General features: G+C 33.4%; 3 protein-coding genes and 2 pseudogenes across 10 annotated transcripts; 1 reads left to right on the top strand and 4 right to left on the bottom strand.

Annotated features, from left to right (window-relative positions):
- Nucleotides 1-7,328: 7,328 nt before the first annotated feature.
- LOC147938941 (putative calcium-binding protein CML46 pseudogene) lies at nucleotides 7,329-7,646 on the bottom strand (annotated as a pseudogene).
- A 1,471-nt stretch (nucleotides 7,647-9,117) lies between these two features.
- LOC104715572 (putative F-box protein At3g52320 pseudogene) lies at nucleotides 9,118-10,323 on the top strand (annotated as a pseudogene). Its single transcript, XR_015566601.1, has one exon. The product of XR_015566601.1 is annotated as a putative F-box protein At3g52320 pseudogene (transcript).
- Nucleotides 10,324-15,162, bottom strand: LOC104711785 (ABC transporter G family member 27). Of its 3 annotated transcripts, none has more exons than XM_087466601.1 (14): nucleotides 14,882-15,162; nucleotides 14,563-14,725; nucleotides 14,042-14,112; nucleotides 13,572-13,950; nucleotides 13,404-13,477; nucleotides 13,000-13,324; nucleotides 12,609-12,844; nucleotides 12,366-12,521; nucleotides 12,093-12,276; nucleotides 11,701-12,009; nucleotides 11,301-11,588; nucleotides 10,933-11,217; nucleotides 10,752-10,859; nucleotides 10,324-10,655 (listed from the first exon to the last, which is right to left on the bottom strand). In XM_087466601.1, the coding sequence occupies exons 7-14, from the start codon at nucleotides 12,806-12,808 to the stop codon at nucleotides 10,434-10,436; spliced, it is 1,752 nt and encodes a 583-aa protein (XP_087322727.1). In that variant the 5' UTR covers nucleotides 12,809-12,844; nucleotides 13,000-13,324; nucleotides 13,404-13,477; nucleotides 13,572-13,950; nucleotides 14,042-14,112; nucleotides 14,563-14,725; nucleotides 14,882-15,162; the 3' UTR covers nucleotides 10,324-10,433. The 3 variants fall into 3 exon arrangements, with proteins under 3 accessions (XP_087322727.1, XP_087322728.1, XP_087322726.1); XM_087466602.1 differs by having other exon boundaries at nucleotides 13,000-13,066; XM_087466600.1 differs by lacking the exon at nucleotides 13,000-13,324.
- A 152-nt stretch (nucleotides 15,163-15,314) lies between these two features.
- LOC104711784 (ATP synthase subunit d, mitochondrial) lies at nucleotides 15,315-17,204 on the bottom strand. Its single transcript, XM_010428544.2, has 5 exons — nucleotides 16,869-17,204; nucleotides 16,317-16,398; nucleotides 15,991-16,055; nucleotides 15,786-15,872; nucleotides 15,315-15,672 (listed from the first exon to the last, which is right to left on the bottom strand). The coding sequence occupies exons 1-5, from the start codon at nucleotides 17,037-17,039 to the stop codon at nucleotides 15,571-15,573; spliced, it is 507 nt and encodes a 168-aa protein (XP_010426846.1). The 5' UTR covers nucleotides 17,040-17,204; the 3' UTR covers nucleotides 15,315-15,570.
- Nucleotides 17,205-17,382: 178 nt separating this feature from the next.
- Nucleotides 17,383-20,089, bottom strand: LOC104711783 (protein IQ-DOMAIN 3-like). Of its 5 annotated transcripts, none has more exons than XM_010428539.3 (7): nucleotides 19,799-20,089; nucleotides 19,544-19,696; nucleotides 19,280-19,368; nucleotides 18,890-19,192; nucleotides 18,587-18,802; nucleotides 18,329-18,448; nucleotides 17,383-18,232 (listed from the first exon to the last, which is right to left on the bottom strand). In XM_010428539.3, the coding sequence occupies exons 3-7, from the start codon at nucleotides 19,346-19,348 to the stop codon at nucleotides 17,639-17,641; spliced, it is 1,302 nt and encodes a 433-aa protein (XP_010426841.1). In that variant the 5' UTR covers nucleotides 19,349-19,368; nucleotides 19,544-19,696; nucleotides 19,799-20,089; the 3' UTR covers nucleotides 17,383-17,638. The 5 variants fall into 5 exon arrangements, with proteins under 5 accessions (XP_010426841.1, XP_010426842.1, XP_010426844.1 ...); XM_010428540.3 differs by having other exon boundaries at nucleotides 19,544-19,669; XM_010428542.3 differs by having other exon boundaries at nucleotides 18,890-19,189; nucleotides 19,799-20,019.
- Between the last annotated feature and the right edge of the window lie 1,727 nt (nucleotides 20,090-21,816).

The raw sequence follows: 21,816 nt of genomic DNA, 5'->3' as shown, positions 1-21,816 counted from the left end.
CAGTAAAAAACCATAAACCAAATTAAAATTTGAAATCACGGAGAAAAGGAAAGAGAGAGCAAGGGTTTACGATAGGCAGCAGCTTGTGAGAGCCGCAACATACAAACAAAGAGACCTAAAATCAAACTTGAAGGACAAGAAACATATGTAGTTCTGAGTCTGTGTGTTTTTGTTGGCTCTTGTACTCTCCTTTTCTATTCTTCCTTTTTTTTTGTGTGACGATCGATCAGATTCTTGTGTCAAGTTACGACAGGATTTTGTAAACACAAACACAAATCTATAAATTAATTTAAGTCTTGTAGTGAGGAAATGAGAAATGAAAGAAAGACCACCCTGGCCTTACCACACCAGAGATCCCTGAAGAAGTCTTGATCGGATTACCAGCGAAATCTTTGATGAGGTTGAAGAAAAAGGTATGCTATAAATTATAATAATAACTACAAGAGCACCGATCACTTCCTTGTATGTGTGGTAGTTGAATGACATGAGACATGCAAATCTTTGATGAGGTTGAAGAAAAAGGTATGCTATAAATTATAATAATAACTACAAGAGCACCGATCACTTCCTTGTATGTGTGGTAGTTGAATGACATGAGACATGCAACGCATCCTAACAATAAGAATTGGAACTTTCTGCAAACAGAAATTTTTGGAAATTGGAAAGCTGCAATAATTAAGCAAAGGAAGACTTAGGAAACAAGACTCACCTCTTATTCTCAATCCAGCAATAAAATATACAACAACTAGAAACAAAGAAAAACACATGTAACATCAAGTGAATTTCTTAACTAAATTAATCTATACATATTCCACACACTCATATGCTCAATTTTCCAAGGGAAAAAAAAATCAAACCATAAGAAATATGGGAAATTGGGTTGTATAACCAAAAAATACTATAATTTAAAAACTAACTATACTAACCATCTATCTATCTATTTATTTTTTGGCAATTCTAATAAATAAAACTAAAATAATTTTGTTCCAAAATAACACTATTAGTTTTTTTTTCATTCAAAAATACCACAAAATTAAACTAAAGTTTTGATATTCAAAACTAAACCTTAAATCATAAATACTAAACTTTATCTCCTAAAATCATATGTAATAGTTCTCATAATTTGCAATCAATAATAATAAATCCAAAGTTAAAAAAAAAAAAAAATCTAAATTTGTCAACTCAAATCTAGAAAAATAAATTCTAGATGCTTAATTTTTTTTTTTTTTTTTTGTGTTTGTGGTATTTTTGGAAAAAAACTATTTTTGTGGTATTTTTGAAAAAAGAACTTAAAATATGGTATATTTGGAAAAAACCTTAAGTATGGTATAATTGGAAAAAAAAATTAAATATAGTAGGAATTTCTATGTTTTTTTTTCTTCCATAAAAAACGGCAAAGAGAGAAATTAACTAATTGAGATTACTATTACAACTGACAAGGTGTTGCTGTTAATTTAAAAACCGTTTTGATAATTCATACCCAAATCTGATTCATATTATCAAATGTATCTGATCTTTTTATCCCCAATTTTGGATTATCAAATGTATCTGATCTTTTTATCCCAATTTAGGATTATACTAAAAAATTTTATAGTCTTTATCAACTTACTCGGCAGTCTTTATGATTATTGTAAGGATTTATATATATATATATATAATATAATAGTTCGAATGGATGTATAGCTTTTTTTTTTTTTTTTTTTGGCAAAGGGATGTATAGACTTTGACCCATAATCTCATAAGAAGAAAAATCTATATAATGGTTTGAGGCATATGTATTTACAAGATGTATGATTAATTAATAAATTTGCTATTTGCAAATATGGATATATATTGTACATACAAATTTCAGAAATATAAAAAACTATTACTATGCATAATAATTTCTAGATATAAATATATTTTAATTGATAATAAATTAAAAAGTTTTATAGAGACATGTAAAATTATTTACTCAAACTTTCAATTTTTCTTCGTCACATTATAAAATATAATATTTTACTACTATAATAACGTACATTAATTTATATATATATATATAGATATATATCAACTTATATATATATATTTCTACTGACCACATAAGATTGTGAAATATATATATATATATATAAATTTTTTTCTTCATTTTTGGTATGTTCTTCTCAATTTATAAACCGACCACATAATCAAGTTAAAAGATTCTTCTCTATATGTATTATTTTACTCAAATTTTGAACAAAAGAAAAAAAAATAAATAGTTGACTATTAGACTACTATAGTGAATCAGTGATGGTTGACTGTTTTTTTAGTTTGGAATAAGCTTGAAAATGTGTGTTTAAAATAGATATTTTGTTTTTCTTGAATAAAACATTATAACTCAAAGCCTTTCGAAAAAGAAAAAAAATCTCTCAAATCGTAATATTGATGTATAACATATTTATTTACAAAGGATTTTTTTTTTAAAGAAAAAAAACAGAATATGAACACAAGTACAAAAACACTGAGCCCAAAGAATGAAGTTCATATGGTTAGCGTCCGGGACTTCAACGGCGGTTAGCACATCGGCGTTGGGGTTTACTAGTGGTTCAACTTCTTCAATCACGTCGATGGCAGCGTTGGGGTTTACTAGTGGTTCGACTTCTTCAATCACTTCGTTGGCAGCGTTGGGGTTTACTAGTGGTTCGACTTCTTCAACCACGTCAACGACGGTGTTGGGGTTTACTAGTGGTTCGACTTCTTGTTCGAATGCGTAAAAATCTTTCATTTTGCCACTCAGATCAGATTTGTTATCGCCATCGGTTTCTTCAGGATCTTCTTTTGCAACTGCGTCGACATCGGCTTCGATAATGTCATCTTCGACCTCGAAAAATTCATCTCCAACCTCAAAAAATTCATCTTCAATGTCGGAATCATCATCATCACGTCGGAAACATCATCTTGAACTGGGAGGGGAAACAATTCCGGCTTGAGATGTTTATAAAGGATGAATATGGTGTTGATGTAAGAACTCGATTGGCGGAGCAATTTTTTCTTTGTGGAAATAAACGACCTTTCGGTTGAGGATCCTACCATGACCTGCTCTCCTGCCTGGAACTTGACTCCCGGTACTCGTTACTGGGTTCGGCTCCTGCTTTTCGTCTTCAATTCTGTGTGCTGACCATTTTTTTTTATGTTTGCAGGTGACCCCTTGTCTCCAGCTGCGTGTGATTCCGATCTGATTGACAAAGTTGCCGTTCTTCTTGCGAGAGGAACTTTGTGGTGGCCAGACGTCCTTTCTCATTTCAAGACTTGTAAGTCTTGATCAATCATTCCTCCTTGTTCTGAGACTTATGAATATAATTTTGCCTCTTACACTATTGCTTGTTCTCTAGGTTCTCCGACCAGTTTGCAAATGGGAGATTGCGAGATTCCGTGTTATGATGATTTGTTTGATGCCGATGAGGCACCAGCTGATGTGACCGAGATCACTGAGCCCAATGCCGAGGTTGGCGCAGAGGTTTTCGCCGTGTAGCACATGGGTGGCAAGATGCCTATGTCTGAGGGCGAAGCTAGGCTTAGAGCTCGTTTTGCTGAGGTCGGTGCAGCTCGTGCTGCGAAGAAGGTTTCTTCGGCGCGTCGTTAGAGTGCTCCACCTGCATCCAACGGTGGCGAGCGTTCCCGGAAAAGGTCATCATGCACCAGTCCCCGGAGTGAGGCATGAGGGAGTTTTAGGCGTCTCCACCCTGCGGAGGATGGTCGTCAAGACGTCGATCACTCGATAAGATCAAGTCACAATCTGATGAGTTACTAACTCTGATATGTGATTTTTGATCGTTAAAATTGACATGCGTCCCGATCTGATGAGTTACTAACTTTGATATGTGACTTTTGATCGTTAAAATTAACATGTGTCACAATCTGATGAGTTTTTAACTTTGATCTCTGATCGTTAAAACTGGCACGTGTCACGATCTGGTCAGTTACTAGATTTTGATTGATGATCGTTAAAACTAACACGTGTCACGATCTGGTGAGTTACTAACTTTGAGAACCAAACTTTATATAATACTAGCAATTGAACCGCACTACGCGCGGGAGTTAGATGAAGGTATTTCAGATTTTTTGTGTATATTAATTTTTGGTTATGTAAATTCATCTTTATGTCTGTTTTTGTATTTGATTTGGGTGTTTATGTTGTTTGTTGGATATTTTAAAAAAAATATATTCATGTTCGATTAGAAAATAATTCTCTTTGGAGCTGTTTGATTAGAGTGTTTTTTAGATTGGTTTTGTAGATTATTTTTTTTGTTTCTATTAAATTCTCTTTGCAGCTATTTTATGTAGATCATTTGATTTTCTTTGTTGTTTTATTTGTTTAATATTTTTTTGAATATGTTTTTGTAGTAAGTATAATTTAGTGAACTGTTTGTTTAAAATAAATTGTAATCATCATGAAGTTCTTCTTAAAAAAAAATATTGTAATGAGAAGTTAACATTGTTTATTTAAAGTTGTTGTTTTCCTCTAGTTCTTAGTTGGGCTTAATTTAAATTATTAGTCATGTTGTGGTTAGAGTTTTAGAAACATTTAGAACTACTAACGTGTCACAATGAAAGAAACTACAATGTCACAACGGAACAAAAATTTTGGTCCACATTTCCCTCTCTTTTTTCATCGTCTCTCTTTTGGACGACGGCGGTTGCGAGATGTCAGTAGAAACAGAAGCAAACAGAGGAGATTTTGTGATTTCGACGTCTTCGACTAAAATTTCATATAAATTTTAAATTTATAAAAATAAGCTAGAATTATAATATTTTAAATATGTAATATTTGCATTTTTACAATATTAGTATGAAATCTAAATATGAATTTCAGTTTAATTTTAGTTTGGATTATTTTGCTTATATAATTTAGACGTAGTTACTTTGGAACGGAAAAGCATCTTGTCCCGTTCCATTTCTTCTCGTCCCATCTTGTCCCTTATCCATTAGAAAGTTCTATCATATGATCGTTCTCTTTTAAATAATTACTCATAGACAAAGTACCCGTTTTTAAGTGGCTCATTTACCTGTTGCATAGTCAACACTTACCCAAATTAGTGAAAATTTGATACTCGAACTTACTTACCTATATTTTTCGATTCCATATTTTTATCTAAATTTTATATCCCCTTTTTTATTCGAGTATACTGTTTTTTATTATTCAAATTACCTGTTTAAGTTGACATATACTATTTCTTATCCTAATTTCATAAATATAGTGGACTTTAATCAAAATTTAATTATGGTTTCCGAAAGTATATGTAATTAATAAATTAACTAAATTACTTCAAAAACCAATGGAAAACATATATTTGGTCAAATAATAAACCATTTTAATTCATAAATTTTTAATTATATAATATTAATATTTTTCCATAAACATATATTTGGTCAAATAATAAACCCTTTTAGACTATTATGCGTATATAACCTAGAAGTATTTTTAAACCCTTTTAGACTATCTACCTATTTTCAAAAATATTTAAAATTCACAAAGTACCCGTTTCTAAGTGGCTCATTTACATGTCGCATAGTCAACAATTACCCAAATTAGTGAAAGTTGGAGACTTGAACTTATCTACCTATACTTTTTTTATTCCATATTTTTATCTAAATTTTAGGTCTCCTTTTTTTGGAACATTGTTCTAGAATACTGTTTTTAAATAGAACAATACTTGGGTTCACCCCTAGGGGTGAACCTCTCCATTCACCCCCTAATAAAATAAGGCAATAAAATCTGTATACATTATTATAAAATTAAAAAACTTAAACCGCACTTTAATAAATCCAAACCGACATATATAAAATCTAAACCCTAACCATCTCATTTGTGAACCCAAACCGTATATAATTTCGTTCTACTTATAAAATCTAAACCTCAACCATCTTATTTGTGAACCCAAACCGACATAGAATTTCGTTCTAATTGTGAAATCTAAACCCTAACATCTCATTTGTGAACCCAAACCGACATATTATTTTGTTCTACTTGTAAAATCTAAACCCTAACTATCTCATTTGTGAACCCAAACCGACATATAATTTCGTTCTAATTGTAAAATCTAAACTCTAACCACCTCATTTGTAAACCCAAACCGACATATAATTTCGTTTTAATTGTAAAATCTAAATCCTAACCACTTCATTTGTAAACCCAAACCGACATAATTTTATTCTAAGTTTAAAAATCTAAACCAAGCCAATATTTAATTTTCCTTAATTAAAAGTATACAGAATTTGTTTCCTTAATTTGGTTTGCTTTTTAATTTAATTTTAATTTATTTTTGAAATAAAATATTAGATGGAAGATTCTGATTGGCTGAGAGAAGAGGGGGTGAATAGAGAGATTCACCCCTAGAGGTGAACCTAAGTATTTTTCTTTTAAATATTTGAATTACCTGTTTCAAGTGGCATATACTATTTCTTGTCCTGATACTATAAATAGATTGGACTTAAATCAAAATTTAATTATGATTTTTCTGAAAGTATATGTACCAGATAAATAAATTAAATTACTTCAAAAAACAATGGCAAAACATATATTTGGTCAAGTAATAAACCCTTTATGTCATAAATTTTTAATTATATAATATTAGTATTTTCCATAAACATATGAGTATTTGGTCAAATAATAAGCCCTTTTAGATTATTATGCGTATATAACCTAGACGTATCTACTGTGGAACGGAAAATACATCATTTCCCGTTCCATCCTGTCCCGTCCCATCATGTCCTGTATCCATCAAAAAGTTCTCTCCTATGATCGTTCTCTTTTATATAATTACTCATATACAATGTTCATTAATAGATATTTGGTTTCGCAATTTAGACGGAATAAATTGTATATTAAATATTTAATTTTTATTTAGTTAGTTAAACTTATCCAAAACAAATTATAATTCTCAAAAACTATATAACTATTTTCAAAAATATCCAAAATTCACAAAATACTCGTTTCTATGTAGCTCATTTACCTGTCGCATAGTCAACAACTACCCAAATTAGTGAAAGTTTGAGACTTGAACTAATCTACCTATATTTTTCGATTCCATATTTTTATCTAAATTTTATGTCCCCTTTCTTTTTGGAAAATTGTTCAATTATACTGTTTTTTTACTATTCGAGTTACCCGTTTCAGTTAGCATATACTATTTCTTGTCCTAATACTATAAATAGATAGGACTTTAATCAAAATTAAATTATGGTTTACGAAAGCATATGTAATTAATAAATAAATTAAATTACTTTTAAAAAATGGCAAAACATATATTTGATCAAATAATTAACCCTTTAGTGATAAATTTTTAATTATATAATATTCGTATTTTTCATATAGATTGAAAAGCTCCTTGGAATTCTCTCGTTCGAAGTCCCTCGCTTCCTGGATCGGCGAGAAGGCCTAAGCTCTTCATCACCATCACAAAATCTTTTTTGAAAAGACCATCATCATCATCATAATCTTCGCGTTTGATCGAAATTTGAAAGTCGAGATCTTTGCTCTTCTTCTCAAAAACACATTGTTGGTGCTGAAGAAGAGACCACAACTTGGAGACAAATGGTTGAGCAAAAGAAACCCATCTGAAAAGACCAAACAAAGGGAAAGAAAAAGACTGGTTGCATTTTGACAATGAACACTTCTTCTTCATGGTTTAAAGTTATATAAATGGTTCTCAGTCATAACTTGATGACAATGAACTCTTCTACTCTATTGTTAATCAATTTTTGCCACTGAGTTGAAAAAATTGACTGAATAAACATCAATATACAGTAAACCCTCTATAAATTAATAATGTTGGGACCATGACATTATACTAATTTATAGTGATATTAATTTATCTATAAATTAATAATTATTATTTCATAGTTTGAATTAATAATTATTAATTTTTAGATATATTTTTCAATTGTTTAAATTTTTTAAAAAATATGAATTGAGACAGTTTCGGCAAAATAAGATTAGACTTTCCAATGTATCAATTTAGAATTGAATTTATGATATTTAGAAAATATTACTGACAATTTACAAATAATCTATAAAGATATCAAGATGAAAATGATGCATATGTAGGAATTGAAAACTTAAAAAAAAAACTTTGCTATTTTTATGACATGTTATAGAGTATAATCTATCATTATAATTTGAAAATACAACATAACAATTTTTTTTATAGATATGAGCTCTATGAGAAAATTCAAAATTCTAAAAAGTACATATACGAACATATATATTTGTAAATTTACATGATTATTAATTTACGATATTATTGAGACCATATTTTACATGAGAATTTTAAAAAAGTATTATCTTATTATCTTATCAAATTTTGTTATTTTTTACACTGATCCGACTTGGGAACATTAAAATTTATTAAGTTACAGTATTTATTAATTTATAGAGTATTAATTATTAGAGGTTTTACTGTATAATAGTAAACCCATTTTTGAGGCTGATTTCCTAATCTTTTTAAATTATGGTGCATTGGTGCTATATTTTTCAACGATTATTTTATTTTGGTTATTGAGCTAATTCACCCCAGAAATATTAGGACAAGTGAAATAAAAAAAGAAAGAGGATTTTTGAAACATATATAATTTCCACACTTTTTTTACTATATAGAGAGACCGAGACAAATTTATATTGTTTGCATTTTCTCTAAAACCGAGGCAAATTTAAGCAAGCCAATATGTTTCATGCAGGTGTATGTTTTCAATGTTGATTCCTTTGAACCATTTTAGGGAACAATCCTTCTTGATAGAGACTAGAGACAAATAACTTTATGTTAGAAAAAAAAAAAGAAAAAAAAAAGACGAGCCAACCTTTACAGTTTTGGTGTGTACATTGATAAATATAAACTGGCTAGATTCTTGGTTAACAATCTCTTAACACATAATCTTTTTTTTTATAGTTAAAAGCATTAAGGATAAGTGATAAAATATATTTACGTGTAGAATGATTACGAGGGTTTTAATTTATTTTCTGTTTTCAGGAGATAAATATAAAACATTAACCAGTAAAATTTGTATATCATTTAGCGATCTTTATATATCTTGCAAAGTACATGCAGTGTATATCAACATAGGTTTGGAAACACAAATCTGTGAACAAATTAAACAACCATGGGAGCGTCTTTATGTCTTGCCGTGAGGAAAAAGAAAAAGATGGCGAAGGAGATCATTGCCTTGCCGGACATCCCTGAGCAAATGTTGATCGAGATTCTGATAAGACTGCCGGCGAAATCTCTCATGAGATACAAATGCGTCTCAAAGCTTTGGCTTTCCCTTATCATCTCTCCATACTTCACCAACCTATTCCTTAGATCCTCACCACGCCGACGTTTGTTCGCGTATATAGTGGATGAAAGACACAGGATCGGCAAGTATGCCTTGCTCACATCATCATCATCGAGTCATGATCACTCAGTCGTCTCAGTGATCGATCAAAATCTGTCTATGCGGATAATAAAAGGCTACTTTGTGAACGCTGTTCGTGGCTTGGCGTGTTTCAGAGCTGGGAGAAGAGTGCAAATATGTAACCTTCACACGAGGCAGCATGTGGAGTTGCCTATTATAAGATCTCAAGTAAAAGGTAACAACGTGTGGAACTATTTTGGACACGATCCTGTTCATGATGTATACAAAGTGCTTACCCTGGTTTGGGAGTTCAATAAGGAACCTAGAGTGAGGTTAGAACATCATGTGTTGGTACTTGGAGCTGGAGCAGTATGGAAAAATAGTCAATGCCACATTCCTCATCATAGTCCTTACACACGAGGTATTTCCATTAACGGTGTTTTGTATTATGGAGCTCGGACTTATGATAACAGATTTATGCTTATGAGTTTTGACTTGAGTTCTGAAGAGTTCAATTTGATTGAATTTCCCAATGTTTCCGGCTTCGGGAGCTTCAGTTGGATGGATCTCATGAACTACAAAGGAAGAGTAGCTTTTTATAGCAATTTCAAACTACTTTGGAGGCATTCAGCAAGTCCTCGTATGGAAGTTTGGGTTCTTGAAGATGCTGACAAGAGTCAATGGTCCGTCGCCAAGACTATTTTCTTGCCTGTTTCTCAGATGGATTTCACGCTTCAAGGTTATCAATTGCGTACGGATGGCACTAGTCGCACTGGCCAACTTTATTATTTGAAAAATGGAGATCTCACGCCGAATCAACCCGTTCGCTTTTTCGGTTATGACGTAGAGAGGAACGAGATAACTCGAAGGATTGAATTAAAGCTATCATTGCTTGGCTTTAAGAAGACAAAATATTGGTTGTGGGCAACATTTTGGGATGATGTTGAGAACATCATGTACTTGGAAACCTAATCATAGTAAGTCATTTTATTTTTATTTTCATTATAAATTAAGTGGATATATACATAAACAAGCAAACACTACATACACAGAGTAAATGCAATGCCTTTTTGTAACTAAACTTAAGTCGAAGAGTGGAGCTTCATCCTTCGAAGAGAGAGGTAGGCTAAGAGACGGTAGCCTATAATCATAGCTACAAGAGCGCTCACTTCCTTAATCCCACTCCCAATTTCTTCCCCGTTTACGTTTTCCATAATTTCTTGATATTGTACCTTCACTAGGAGCTTGTATGTGTGGTAGTTGAATGACATGAAACGTATCCAAGCGATAAAATTTGGAACTTTCTGCCAAAGTAAATAAATAAGAGTGTCAATTAATGCATTAGAGCTGTCAAATTCCTCATACGAAAGTTCTTGACTTTGGAAGCTGAGTATTTTTACCTTCACGAAGTAGCCACCAGCGAGCATGAAAGTCATTACAGTTACTGATGCTAAAGTTGTGGCCTTCTTCAGATCCATTAAGCTCGCCCCTATTGCTAATCCAAGTCCCTAAGACAACATTTTCATCATTAGTTGTTAGCATTTTCTGCTCAACAGGTCCTTTTTTTTTTTATGGATATACCTGAGCTGCAACGATGCATAGGAAGACCGTGAGCACACTTAGGAAAAAGGATTCAGCACTTAATCTCAATCCAGCCATGAAATATACAACAACTAGGAAAAGCACAGGTAATATCAAGTCAAGTGGCAGGTCGCTTGTGGTTCTAGCCACAAAATATGCACTTAATCTATACATATTTGACTCTCGTTCCTTGCTCAGCATTGCTATCTCTTGAGGAAAAGTGAAGATCGCTGTGAATACAGGAAAGAATCCCCAGAATACGGCAATGAAGAAGAGTAGCCCTACCTGAGATGCAGTGGGAGTTTCATTTTCAAGATAAGAGATGATCAATTACAGCTCATTTCTAGACCATAAACATGTATCTATACCTGATCTTGTAGGCCTTTGGGATGATGAATGTCTGATTGCCACCAGAGTAAACCTAAGATGATGGCAGTGGAGAGAACTTGAGTAACTCTCAACCAGCTGAAATAGTCATGTCTCCGTTCTTTGATTCCTCTTAAGGAAAGTAAACAATATTGTTCCCACCAGCTCAATCCCCATTCTCGTTTGGGGCAAGTTATCATCAATTTAACTTCTTCGTCAAGTGGAACTGGTGCCATAAGTTTCTTCTTTTCCACGACTGAAATCTGTGTCTTGTAAGCTTCCTCAAGATACTGTGTTTCCACATCAACATAACATTTATTATATATAGATTTAAAGGAATCATTTCTTAACAGCTGTAGCCGAATTATCTTGGTATGTTAAGGTAGTTCATCCTTATCTCACCTCATATACAATTGTAGGAGTTGGCTTGGAAGATCTTATCTCGCTGCAAGAATTTTCCATCTTCATTTTCTCTTTAAGAGCTGAGGGAATGGAAATATCGTTCATGTTTCCATTAGCTAAGTCCAATAAGAATTCTGCAGGGTTCATGGCGAGTAGAGGAGAACATCCTATGGAAGAGAAATAAGACATTGCTTCTGATGCTTTCCCAAAGTAAAGCAAGCTTCCTCTACTGAGTACAACCAGCTTGTCAAATCTGTGAAAGAGCCTGCTTGACGGTTGGTGAATTGTTGTTACAACAGTTTTCCCCGCCTGCATGCCAACAAATAAGAACTAGGATATGGTCAAATCCAGACCAAAAAAGGATTTGGAGCTGTAAAGAGTGAATATCTAACCTTTGCTATACTTTGTAGCATCTGAACAATCTTAAGAGCAGTAGTAGAGTCCAAACTAGAGGTGGGTTCATCAAGGAGAAGAAGTGAAGGATTAGTCATGATCTCAATCCCAATAGAAACCCTTTTCCTCTCCCCACCTGAGACACCGCGCACAAATGACCCTCCAATCATTGTGCCTTGGCACCTAAAAGATATAGTCACAATCTTCTAATTAGGTTCCATTCTCAAAAATCATACTAATTTGTTAGATGGTAGTAATAGATAATAATGTACCTTTCCAATCCAAGCTCTTGTATCATACTAACAGCTCTTTGTTCCTTCTCCTGCTTTGTAAGAGTTTTAGGAAGACGTAAACGAGCTGTGTAGGTCAGTGTCTCTATTACAGTTAAGTGAGGGAACAAAACATCCTCTTGAGTCACAAATCCGATCCTGCCATGGTGCTTTCCCGTGTCAACCGTAAACTTATATATGCATCTACATATTCATCAAAAGACCAAGCTGGAATCTTCTAACTACCTGGTTTTCAAGTGCTTAGAATATGGCTTATCATTGTAGCTGACCAACCCACCGATGTTTTGCTGATCAAATCTGCCACCAAGCACATTGAGTAGTGTAGTTTTTCCACTTCCAGAAGGTCCCATGAGAGCTAGAAGCTCCCCTGGATATGCTGAACCACTAATCCCATTCAATATGCTCTTTTCTGATGAAGATGTCATACCTTTGGTCGTTACCTTGTATGTGATATCTATGAACTGCATAGCACATAAAAACAATTGATTTGGTCAATAAGTTTTGCAGGCAAAAGTTACCTATATGCCTGAATTCTCAAGAAAAACTAATTTTTTCCACAGCAATATGGCTTAAATTTCTCTCTGATTTATACAAGACATTGCCAATATAACCATACCCTTTTGGTCCAGAGCTTCACATGTTGCCGATAACCAGCAAATGGTAGTTGAGCCTCCTAAGCTTGACTTTTAGGCACCAATGTTAGACCAATAAAGAAGGCAAACAGAGGTTTCCAAATGTCTTAATGCAATGATGAAGATTATTCTACGTGTAAAATTTAGGGATTTCTTCATCATGGGAGAAATGGCGCATTCTTATTTACAAAACATCATATGAGATACAACAGACCCATTGAAGTCTGGACTGACCAATGGCAGCAAAATTTAATATATTTCTATGGACTTTTTGGTGTTGGTGGTTTAATTAGATATCTCCATCAGTGCCTGCGCTCAAATAGAGATATCATATAGATCAATTTCCCATGTTTTCCCATAATATTGTCTATCCACGGAAATGGATTACCTTCAGATATATCGGAAAGGTTGGTTCTGCCTGAAACTTGACCACACTACTGGTTGCTGCTTCAATATCTTCCACTGAAACATGAAGAATAGACGAGCAAGAACCCAATAAACTCCAAAGTTAACATCAAGACTTCAATCAGGTGCTGTGTTAAAATGGTTTTCTTACAGAAATCTTCATTGCTACATCGTTCTGAAGCAATGATCTCTTCGTGTGGCACAGTAAAGCCAGTGAAAGAGAAGGAAATTCCATGGGAAGCACTGGAGGCTCGGCTAAGAGCAGCACCACCAGTGAGACCAGCAAGGTCAAGAGCAGGGTGTGCACTCTTGGCCTTCCTTATGTGAGTGTTCCTTCTGTATTTGCTGCTGCTACTGTGGCTCGACGATGATAATGTCCTTGCCATCACATGCTGCTTGCTCCCATGGCTGCTACCATTATCGTTGCTGAAATCAAGTGAACTAGACTTAAGAGCTTCTGCGAGTGTCTCAGATTTGGCCTTGACCAAGCCGGATGATGATGAGGAGGTTCCCAAATCCATCTTGTTTCCCTACAGTTGTTACAAAATCAAAGGTCAAAAGAATTGAACATTTTTCTGTTCACTCATTAATTGAGCATAAAGTCTCATTAAAAGGGTTTACCTTGTGTTGAGGTTATGGGAAGCTCCCTGGTGTGTAGTTATGTTTGGAGGTTGGACACACACACACATCACCTATTTATAGAGTTGGGAATGGGAGAGTAAGTTATACGAATATACGGTATATACCATTGGATTGATATGTACATGGTAAAACCCTTTGGGACTTAGACACGTGATAGACATGAGAGCTACGAGCTAATATCTGGCTAATGCATTTTACAGATACACGTTTTACTTTAAAGAAGAAAACTAGTCTTATCTTCTTTGATAACAATTATTAGGAAAAGGCCAAAACCTGACTTTCGGTTCAACAAAGAGGTTAGGAGAAGAAGAGCACGTGGATCTTGATTTCTCTTACACCAATAAAGAAAGATTTGTCTTTCCACTTAACACTACTATTAAGCATTATGCTCTAAACAGATAGCTAATCAGTATTGGTTTTGTGTAAGTATTATACAAGCAGTAAGACGATGAACTCTAAGATTATCAAAATGCAAAAAGATAGGAGCTTCAGTTTCTTACCATAGTTTTTTCACCCTGGCCTAGGATCCAGCAATTTTCTTGGACAAGTGTTATATTTATGTTGGTTGCTCAACTCCTCTCATCAATCTAGACATCATAACCTTCAAAGCAAGTAAAGTTGTATTCGGTAACTTTTTGCTCATATCAACTGGCTCATTCTCATCTGCAGATTTGGAAATCCATTTCCGATAGACAATTAGAAAGCATCAGACCAGACATGATTAATTCCGACAGAGACTAAACGTGAAAACAAATTACATATAGCAGCAATCGATTATAATAGTCCTCGTGCGACTACAGAATCGAAGATCTCACTCACCTTCGACAGTGCCAGGCTCCATCAAATAAGCTCTCGAGTTGAGCCAGAAGCATACACGCGCTACAATGTGTATCGAAGATCATGTTTTTGAAATAGATTCAAATTAATTGCAGAAATTAGCAATTTTGTGTCTTGTTGAAGAAAGGTTTCAGTTTTTGAGGAACGTAAATCTGATATCTGTGTTTCTAATTTTCTGGGTTGAGAAAATTTCTGAAATCCGGTTCGAAGTTAACCGAAGACAGAACAACAAACCTGCAGACTTATCAACCAAAAATTTGAATATCATAGTTGGTCCAGAATTGGTTAACTGATACCCAAAAAAAGTCAATGAGTTTAACCAAAGTTGACTCTTATTGGGTATCACTATCTTGTTGTTAGCTAAGAAGGAAATGCAACAAATCTCACACGACTCAGACCCTTAACAATGATAAAATTGAGGAGATCTTTTCACTCTTATTATATACTGTAGAACAAAACGAAACAATTTATGAAATTGATAAACTAAAAAACCAAATCGGTTTATCATCACTGAATCTCCAATGAAGATCTCAACACTCTGCTTAAGTGAATGGTGGTGTACTTATTATTATTGTTATCATTGGCTCACAAAATCACAGTAAGAGAAGAACAGAGAAAAAAAGAGAAAAGAGAGTGTTTTTTTCCAGGCCGGAGATTAGAGACACAAATGATCAGTATCCCCAGTTGTCATTACGGATTTCGTCATCAAACTTCTTTTTGAGTTCTGGGTGCTTCTCAAAGTACTCGTCTGCTGTCATGGTGCTCAGCTTTTTCTGATTACACCAACACACACAAGATAAGATATATCAGAATCTTGAGTTCAAACAATATACACACAGCAAATCAAACTTCATACAAGAGGATTTGTTTTTATTGGGGTACTTACGCTAATCTCTTGGACATCAGCAATTTCTTTCTCCAATCGTTCAGACTCCTTCAACGATTTCTGTTCTGCTTCTTTCAGTTCCACCAACTAAAGATAGCATGAAACAAAGCACAAGACAACCACTGAGTTAACTGAAAGAACTCATACAAAGGTAAGTATAAGAAAACAAAACATAAGCAGTCGAGTTTCTCAGGTATTTACTCACCAAAGCATCAAACTTTGGCTTGTACTCAGGAGTGACAGTGTCAACGAACTTGGGAATCTCAACGCCTGCAGCAAACAAATAACATCAGTAAAGATACAGCTTAGTTTCTAAGGGTCTCCTTTGGTAAATGTCCACAATTCAGTTTCAGCCACACTACAGAGCTGAAATCTCTCAAAACCTTCTAGTAAGGTTTGAGAATCGAATAAAGGCAAGCAAAGACTTGTGTTTGCTAAACAAACTAGATAAAAGAAAATACATCTTTTGTAAATGTTAACAAGAAGGCAGGGTCTATTCAACATTAAGAAATGCAAATATATAGAACTTACTGTCATAAGCTTCCTTGTACATGTCCACAATGCCAGACCCAATACCCTTTCTGTAGAAATCCCAATCTATGGGTTCAGGTTCCTGTATATAAAATATCAACCAGATAAAAAAACTCACTCCACAACCCAAGACATAAAACAAAGAATTAGGGCATGTGTAGAACTAATCAGAGTACATGAGTAGATTTAGGCTATCTATCAATAGAACAATGATCAACAATAGTGTTTGCCTCAACACAATCCCAACATTTCAAATGCAAATGAGCAATAAAACAAAGATCAATCACAATGTTCTCTGATGAATACATCTTAAGGAAATAGATCTTAACCAAAATATTCAACTATGGGAACAAACAACAACAACAACAATAACAAGATATAAAAACGAGTGTCACCCAACAACAATCTGAAAACGAATAAAAAATCGTGAAATGGATCACCTGATCCAGATTCCAGAATACTAATGGCAAATCGAAATGATAAAAGATCTAAACCCAGCAGTGACAAAATCAGATCAAAGGGAAGAAGGTAAATCGAGAGATAGAGAGAGACCTGGCTAAACTTGGTCTGGAGCTGCGTGTTAACCTCATCGAAAGCACGACGAAGGTTAGAGAACTCTCTACGAGCCTCATCGGTTACAATAACCTTAGCCATACCATCCCAATCGATCGTCCTTGAAGCTTTGAAAGCCACATCCGCGATTTTCTTACCGGCTCCGCTCATTTTTTCTCGGCTCTTTTGCTCTCAATTTTACCCTCAGAATACACACACTGACGAATGCGAAGAAGAAGAAGAAGAAAAGGAGGAAGAAGTGTAAAAACGTCGCCTGATCCGACCAATGAAGGAAAGCCCTAGAATCCCTAAAAGGCTTACAGGCCCTTTTATTTCTCTTTCTTTCCACATTAACCCCTTTATACTTTAATTTTGCTAAAAAAAACCCCATTAAGTTTCAATTCTGATTCTATGTTTTAAATTACCTTTTGGCATTATCAACAAATCTTAATGGTTACAACTTACAACACATTCTTATAGCTGTAATAATGAAATAAAGAAATTATGTGGCAAATCAATCATAAATTTTGCTTTTATATTTGTATCCTCAAAGTTACATGCATAATCAGATGTTATTAACCAATAGAAAAAAAATTAAACAAATAATTAAGTTTGTAGTAGTAAAAAAAAATTAACCAAAAAACAAATAAAAGCCAATAGTTATAAACAAAGACATAACAGAATCTTCTCTGAATTCACCTCTCGGCATCAGACTTTTGCCTAATCAACCACCGTCAGATATATAAACTATGTTATCCATGATCCTCTGCTTAAGCAAGATTAGTATCTTTCTTCGTAACATTGCTTTCCAGCTTTGGAGGACCTGAAAACCGCCTTACAGTCTTTGGAGATCCCGCAAAGGAAAGACGCTTCTTCGCTGTCTTCTCTGAGCTTAAAGGACTAAGGTTTGAGAACCGAGCTCTTGCTTTGGCCGCTTGTGTAGGCGCCATGTAGCCTGGAACTGACTGAGAGAAACTACTAGTGAAGCTTTCGTCGTCTCTAGTTGATGGAACTGATCCACAAGTGCTATGCCTACGGTTGCAAGGTTGTTCTGATTGGATACTTAACATGCTCGTCGAGTCTTCGCTAGGGGCTCGCCTCACACTCGGGCTTGATCCTCTTCGACTGTTTGGTGTCTTTCCTCTTGGTGAAAGGTTTTTTCCACGTGGAATTAGCATCTCAGACATGGCACGGCTTGCTACACTCTTCACAGAAGAGTTTTTGTCAGCGTTGTCTGGTGTGACTGCCTGGTTTTCGTTTGGTCGAGCAGCCATCCAACGTTCTAGCCAACTCCAACCCCAATGTGGATTGTTAGGGTCCATGAATGTCTGAGAACCCAATTTAGTTGAGTTTTTCCATGTGTTCTGCATATTAACAACAGTTTTCACCATTTTGAGATTCATAAGTCCTTCTTCTGGTGTAAAAAGACTAGAGTATAAGACAGGAAACTAGTTTGATACCTGATGAGTATATGCATATGCAAGTGCTTTTTCTCTTCTCAGTGTTGCTACTTGCTTGTTCAACATGTTTGCTTCAACTTTCTCCCGCGACAGTGTACTATCATCCCAATTTTCTCCATGCTATTTCACAAAATGTTATTACAAATCATTAAGTTTGTAAGCAAGAAATAAGCTACTTTGAAACCAAGATCACAATGTGAATAAAGAATAAGTCAAGTTTGTAACAAAATATGTAACATGTTGCAAGGATTTGCTTACCTTATTAAAGTCTTTATTGTGTTTTTGTTGGAGCTGCCGCGTTAAAGCCTGCTTATCCTCTGACAACCGAAGCCTCCGGTCACGAATCTGATATTGTAGTCTAGCTAGTGTTTGCATGCTTTGCAATGTTGATGTGGCTTGACGTTTCACACATTTCCCCTGAACTAAAGATTTTAGCCTCACAAGGCCTCTCAGCGCACGCAATGCTCTTCTTGCCTGAGAAAGAGGGTAACCAACAAGTATGAACTTTTTTGCCTTTACAGTTACTAAACGTGGAAAAACGTGTTGAAAACAAAACGATACCATATATCCTCTAAATGCTGTCTGAATCTTGATAGCTGCGATCTCTTCTTTTGATTTCCCAGGGAAACGTGACAATGCAGAGAGACGAACAACTTCAGCAGCAGCTTGAGCAGCTGCAACGGCTGCCTCTGCAGCTGCAGCAGTAGCAATAGCGACAGAGTAAGCATGCCTGCTCTGTTGCTCCTCAATCTCCTTTAGTTTTGCGTCTTGGACAGCACGAGAAGAATCTGCTTCACCAGAATTAGTAACAACATCCAACTTCTTGGATTTACCAAACCATCTCTTGGCCTTATGTGGTTTCTTCTAATAGAGATAAAACAATACTATTTTCAGAGTCAATTATACAATTACATCAAAGTCTGGTGAAGATAGTGCAAGTATGAAAAATACCTGTTCTTTCTTTTGTTTTGGTTCAGGACTAAAGGCTTTCTTCACAGCTGAAAACCAACTCTTACCCATTTTCTTCTTTCCAAATTTATCTGCAAATGCAAAACACAAAGGTAAATTTCATGACCCATCTTGATATAAATTGCTCAATTAAACCTAAAGATTCATCAAGACTTAACCTGAATCTAGAACATTAATGGAAACATTGATACAGCTTAATTCAGAATTACAAAAACCTGAGCTTTAAATGGAATGTATAAAACTCACAAGAATATAAATCAAGCTAGGATCTCTTCTTGAACAGAGAAAGAGAGAAAGAGAGAGCGCAACCAAAGTTTTTTTTAAAGGACAAAAAAACTCGGAGAAAAAACCAAACTTTGAAGACGTTCTTCTCTGTACAGTAGATCAAAAACTCAGAATCTGAGAGGTAAAGATAAATTCAGTTTTAAGAAATGCAATTAAAGACACAGAAACAGACATATGGACACTTGTGTAAACTGCGTAGTATGGACGCGTACTTACACTTGGGAAGTGACAATTATTGAAACCCGGAAGAGAAATCCAAAAAATAATACTAAAAAGGAAAAAAATTCTTAAAAAGAAATGAGAATGAGAGAGTTTTTGTAAGGATTCAGACAAAGAAAGATAAAAAGGATATGGAAGTGAAGGGATCTGTCTGGTACAATACAAAATCTGGTAGAGAAAAAGAAGGAAGACAACAGATCTTGAAGAAGAAGGGGTCCAAGGGAATGAAACAGTGCCCGTGACAAAAGGTTATATATATAATAAGTATAAAATAGACCTTTTCTTCTTAGTTGGACATATTACCAACTTGTACTTATTTAATTTCTTGTACCAAATGTTTAATAAGTTTTGTTTTAATGGGGGTTGCTTTCAACTTCAAGTGTCCTTTGTGTAACGAACTGTTATTTGTTTTGAGTGTTTTGGTAGGTTTATTTTTTGTTTTATAAAGTCAATTTTCGTAATACAATGAACTGGTAGGATTAAATTTCAGACTAAAACACAAAACATTGTATAGGAGTTCTTCTGTTACATTCTTCTTTGGTTTATAGTAATACTAGAAAAAGTTTCATGAGATGAGGAAAAATAAAAAATCATATTTAAAAAAATCTTGAAATTATCAAGAAAAAATTATTTGATCTTCTGGCACAAAATTGTAAACCAAGTATTATATTTTTTGTCAGCAAATAAATATTATAATATTTTCATTTTTTTCTATCTTGAAATTATTTTAAAATAAAACTATCATAACTATAATTTTTCCAAAACTATAATATGAATGTTTTATTCTTTAATTATTGGCAAATTATTATTTGAGGAATTATAATGTTGTGGTAAGTATATAAATTATTGATCAATGAAATATATATAATAACTAAAAGGATATTGCTAAAATATTAAGATATTTTTTTAGGATATTTTTGATGTATATAATCTTAAGAGGAATGAGTGCCACTTGTGAGCTTTTTAAAGTATGAGTTTGAGGAAACCTTAGTTTATTATACCAAAAAAAAAAAATGCACTAAGATAATGTTAGTTGAATACAAAAAACTATAGAATTTACAAACTAAGATAATGTTAATTGAATACAAAAAAAATTATAGAATTTACAAACTTATGTGAGATTTGATATATGAGGGTTATTGAGATGTGTGTCTTTCTTTTTATAGGAAAATTTGGAGTTAGAAGCCTATCATAAATTGATTATTTCATTGGGTAGTTACTGCACTAATTCTTATATTAATTTATATCTATAAGAAGTTACATAAGCTATATGAGAGTGACAAAATGCAGTAAATACATATTAACATATTTTAATATTTATTATGTTTCTAATTGTTATTAGTCATTCATTACAATACTAATAATATTATGTTTGTACCTTAAAGATGAATATGATTATTAATATGAGAGTTACAAAATATGTGAGAATGTTCATAAATAAATACATTTTTCAAATATAAATAATTACTATGACTAATAATATATGATAGGAGTTTCAAGCAAAACAAATTATAATTATATAGATATATTCATTTCTTTCTTTAAAAGACATATACTTTAGTTATTTCTCTCTAATATTTATAATCAAATATATATATACATATATATATATATATATATTAAAATATACTTTATTTTATTTTAGTTAGAGTCAAATTGAAATTTGTTTAATAATCATATCATGTTAATTATTTCTATTAAAGTTAAGAAATAAAAAAGAAAATCATTATTTTGGACAATATGTTACACTAATTAAAGAATAAATTGAACATCTTATAATGTATAATATCAAATTATATTTTTTCTTAAATATAAATATAAATAATATAATGTATGTCATATAAAGTCAATTGAAAAAAATATAATGCAAATATTAAAGAGAAAATAACACATGTCACAAGAAAACAATGTCAAATAACAACTTTTTAGAGCTTGTCAAAAGTGAACATTACTTTATTATCCTCTATATATTAATAGAGAAACATTCTCAAGAAAATGCTGATGTGTCGTCGTTA

The sequence above is a fragment of the Camelina sativa genome, chromosome 9, assembly GCF_030686135.1.
Source record: "Camelina sativa cultivar CO46 ecotype springtype chromosome 9, ASM3068613v1".
Taxonomy (NCBI): Eukaryota; Viridiplantae; Streptophyta; class Magnoliopsida; order Brassicales; family Brassicaceae; genus Camelina; species Camelina sativa.
The sequence above is the reverse complement of the archived record's forward strand: the minus strand, read 5'-3'. Positions and strand labels throughout refer to the sequence as shown.

Bases quoted from the DNA above. Each gene is read 5' to 3' on its own strand.
- LOC104711785 (XM_087466600.1), bottom strand. From the start codon at position 13,941: ATGGATTTGGGAACCTCCTCATCATCATCCGGCTTGGTCAAGGCCAAA. The intron at 13,478-13,571 runs GTAAGAAAACCA...TTCATGTTTCAG, and splicing joins ATGTAGCAATGAAGATTTCT to TGGAAGATATTGAAGCAGCA. The intron at 12,010-12,092 runs GTTAGATATTCA...GTTGGCATGCAG, and splicing joins TGCTACAAAGTATAGCAAAG to GCGGGGAAAACTGTTGTAAC.
- LOC104711784 (XM_010428544.2), bottom strand. From the start codon at position 17,039: ATGAGCGGAGCCGGTAAGAAAATCGCGGATGTGGCTTTCAAAGCTTCA. The intron at 16,399-16,868 runs GTCTCTCTCTAT...TTTTATATACAG, and splicing joins TCCAGACCAAGTTTAGCCAG to GAACCTGAACCCATAGATTG. The intron at 16,056-16,316 runs GTAAGTTCTATA...TGTTTGCTGCAG, and splicing joins GTACAAGGAAGCTTATGACA to GCGTTGAGATTCCCAAGTTC.
- LOC104711783 (XM_010428539.3), bottom strand. From the start codon at position 19,348: ATGGGTAAGAGTTGGTTTTCAGCTGTGAAGAAAGCCTTTAGTCCTGAA. The intron at 18,449-18,586 runs GTAAGCAAATCC...TTTGTGAAATAG, and splicing joins ACAATAAAGACTTTAATAAG to CATGGAGAAAATTGGGATGA. The intron at 18,233-18,328 runs GTATCAAACTAG...GTTAATATGCAG, and splicing joins CATATGCATATACTCATCAG to AACACATGGAAAAACTCAAC.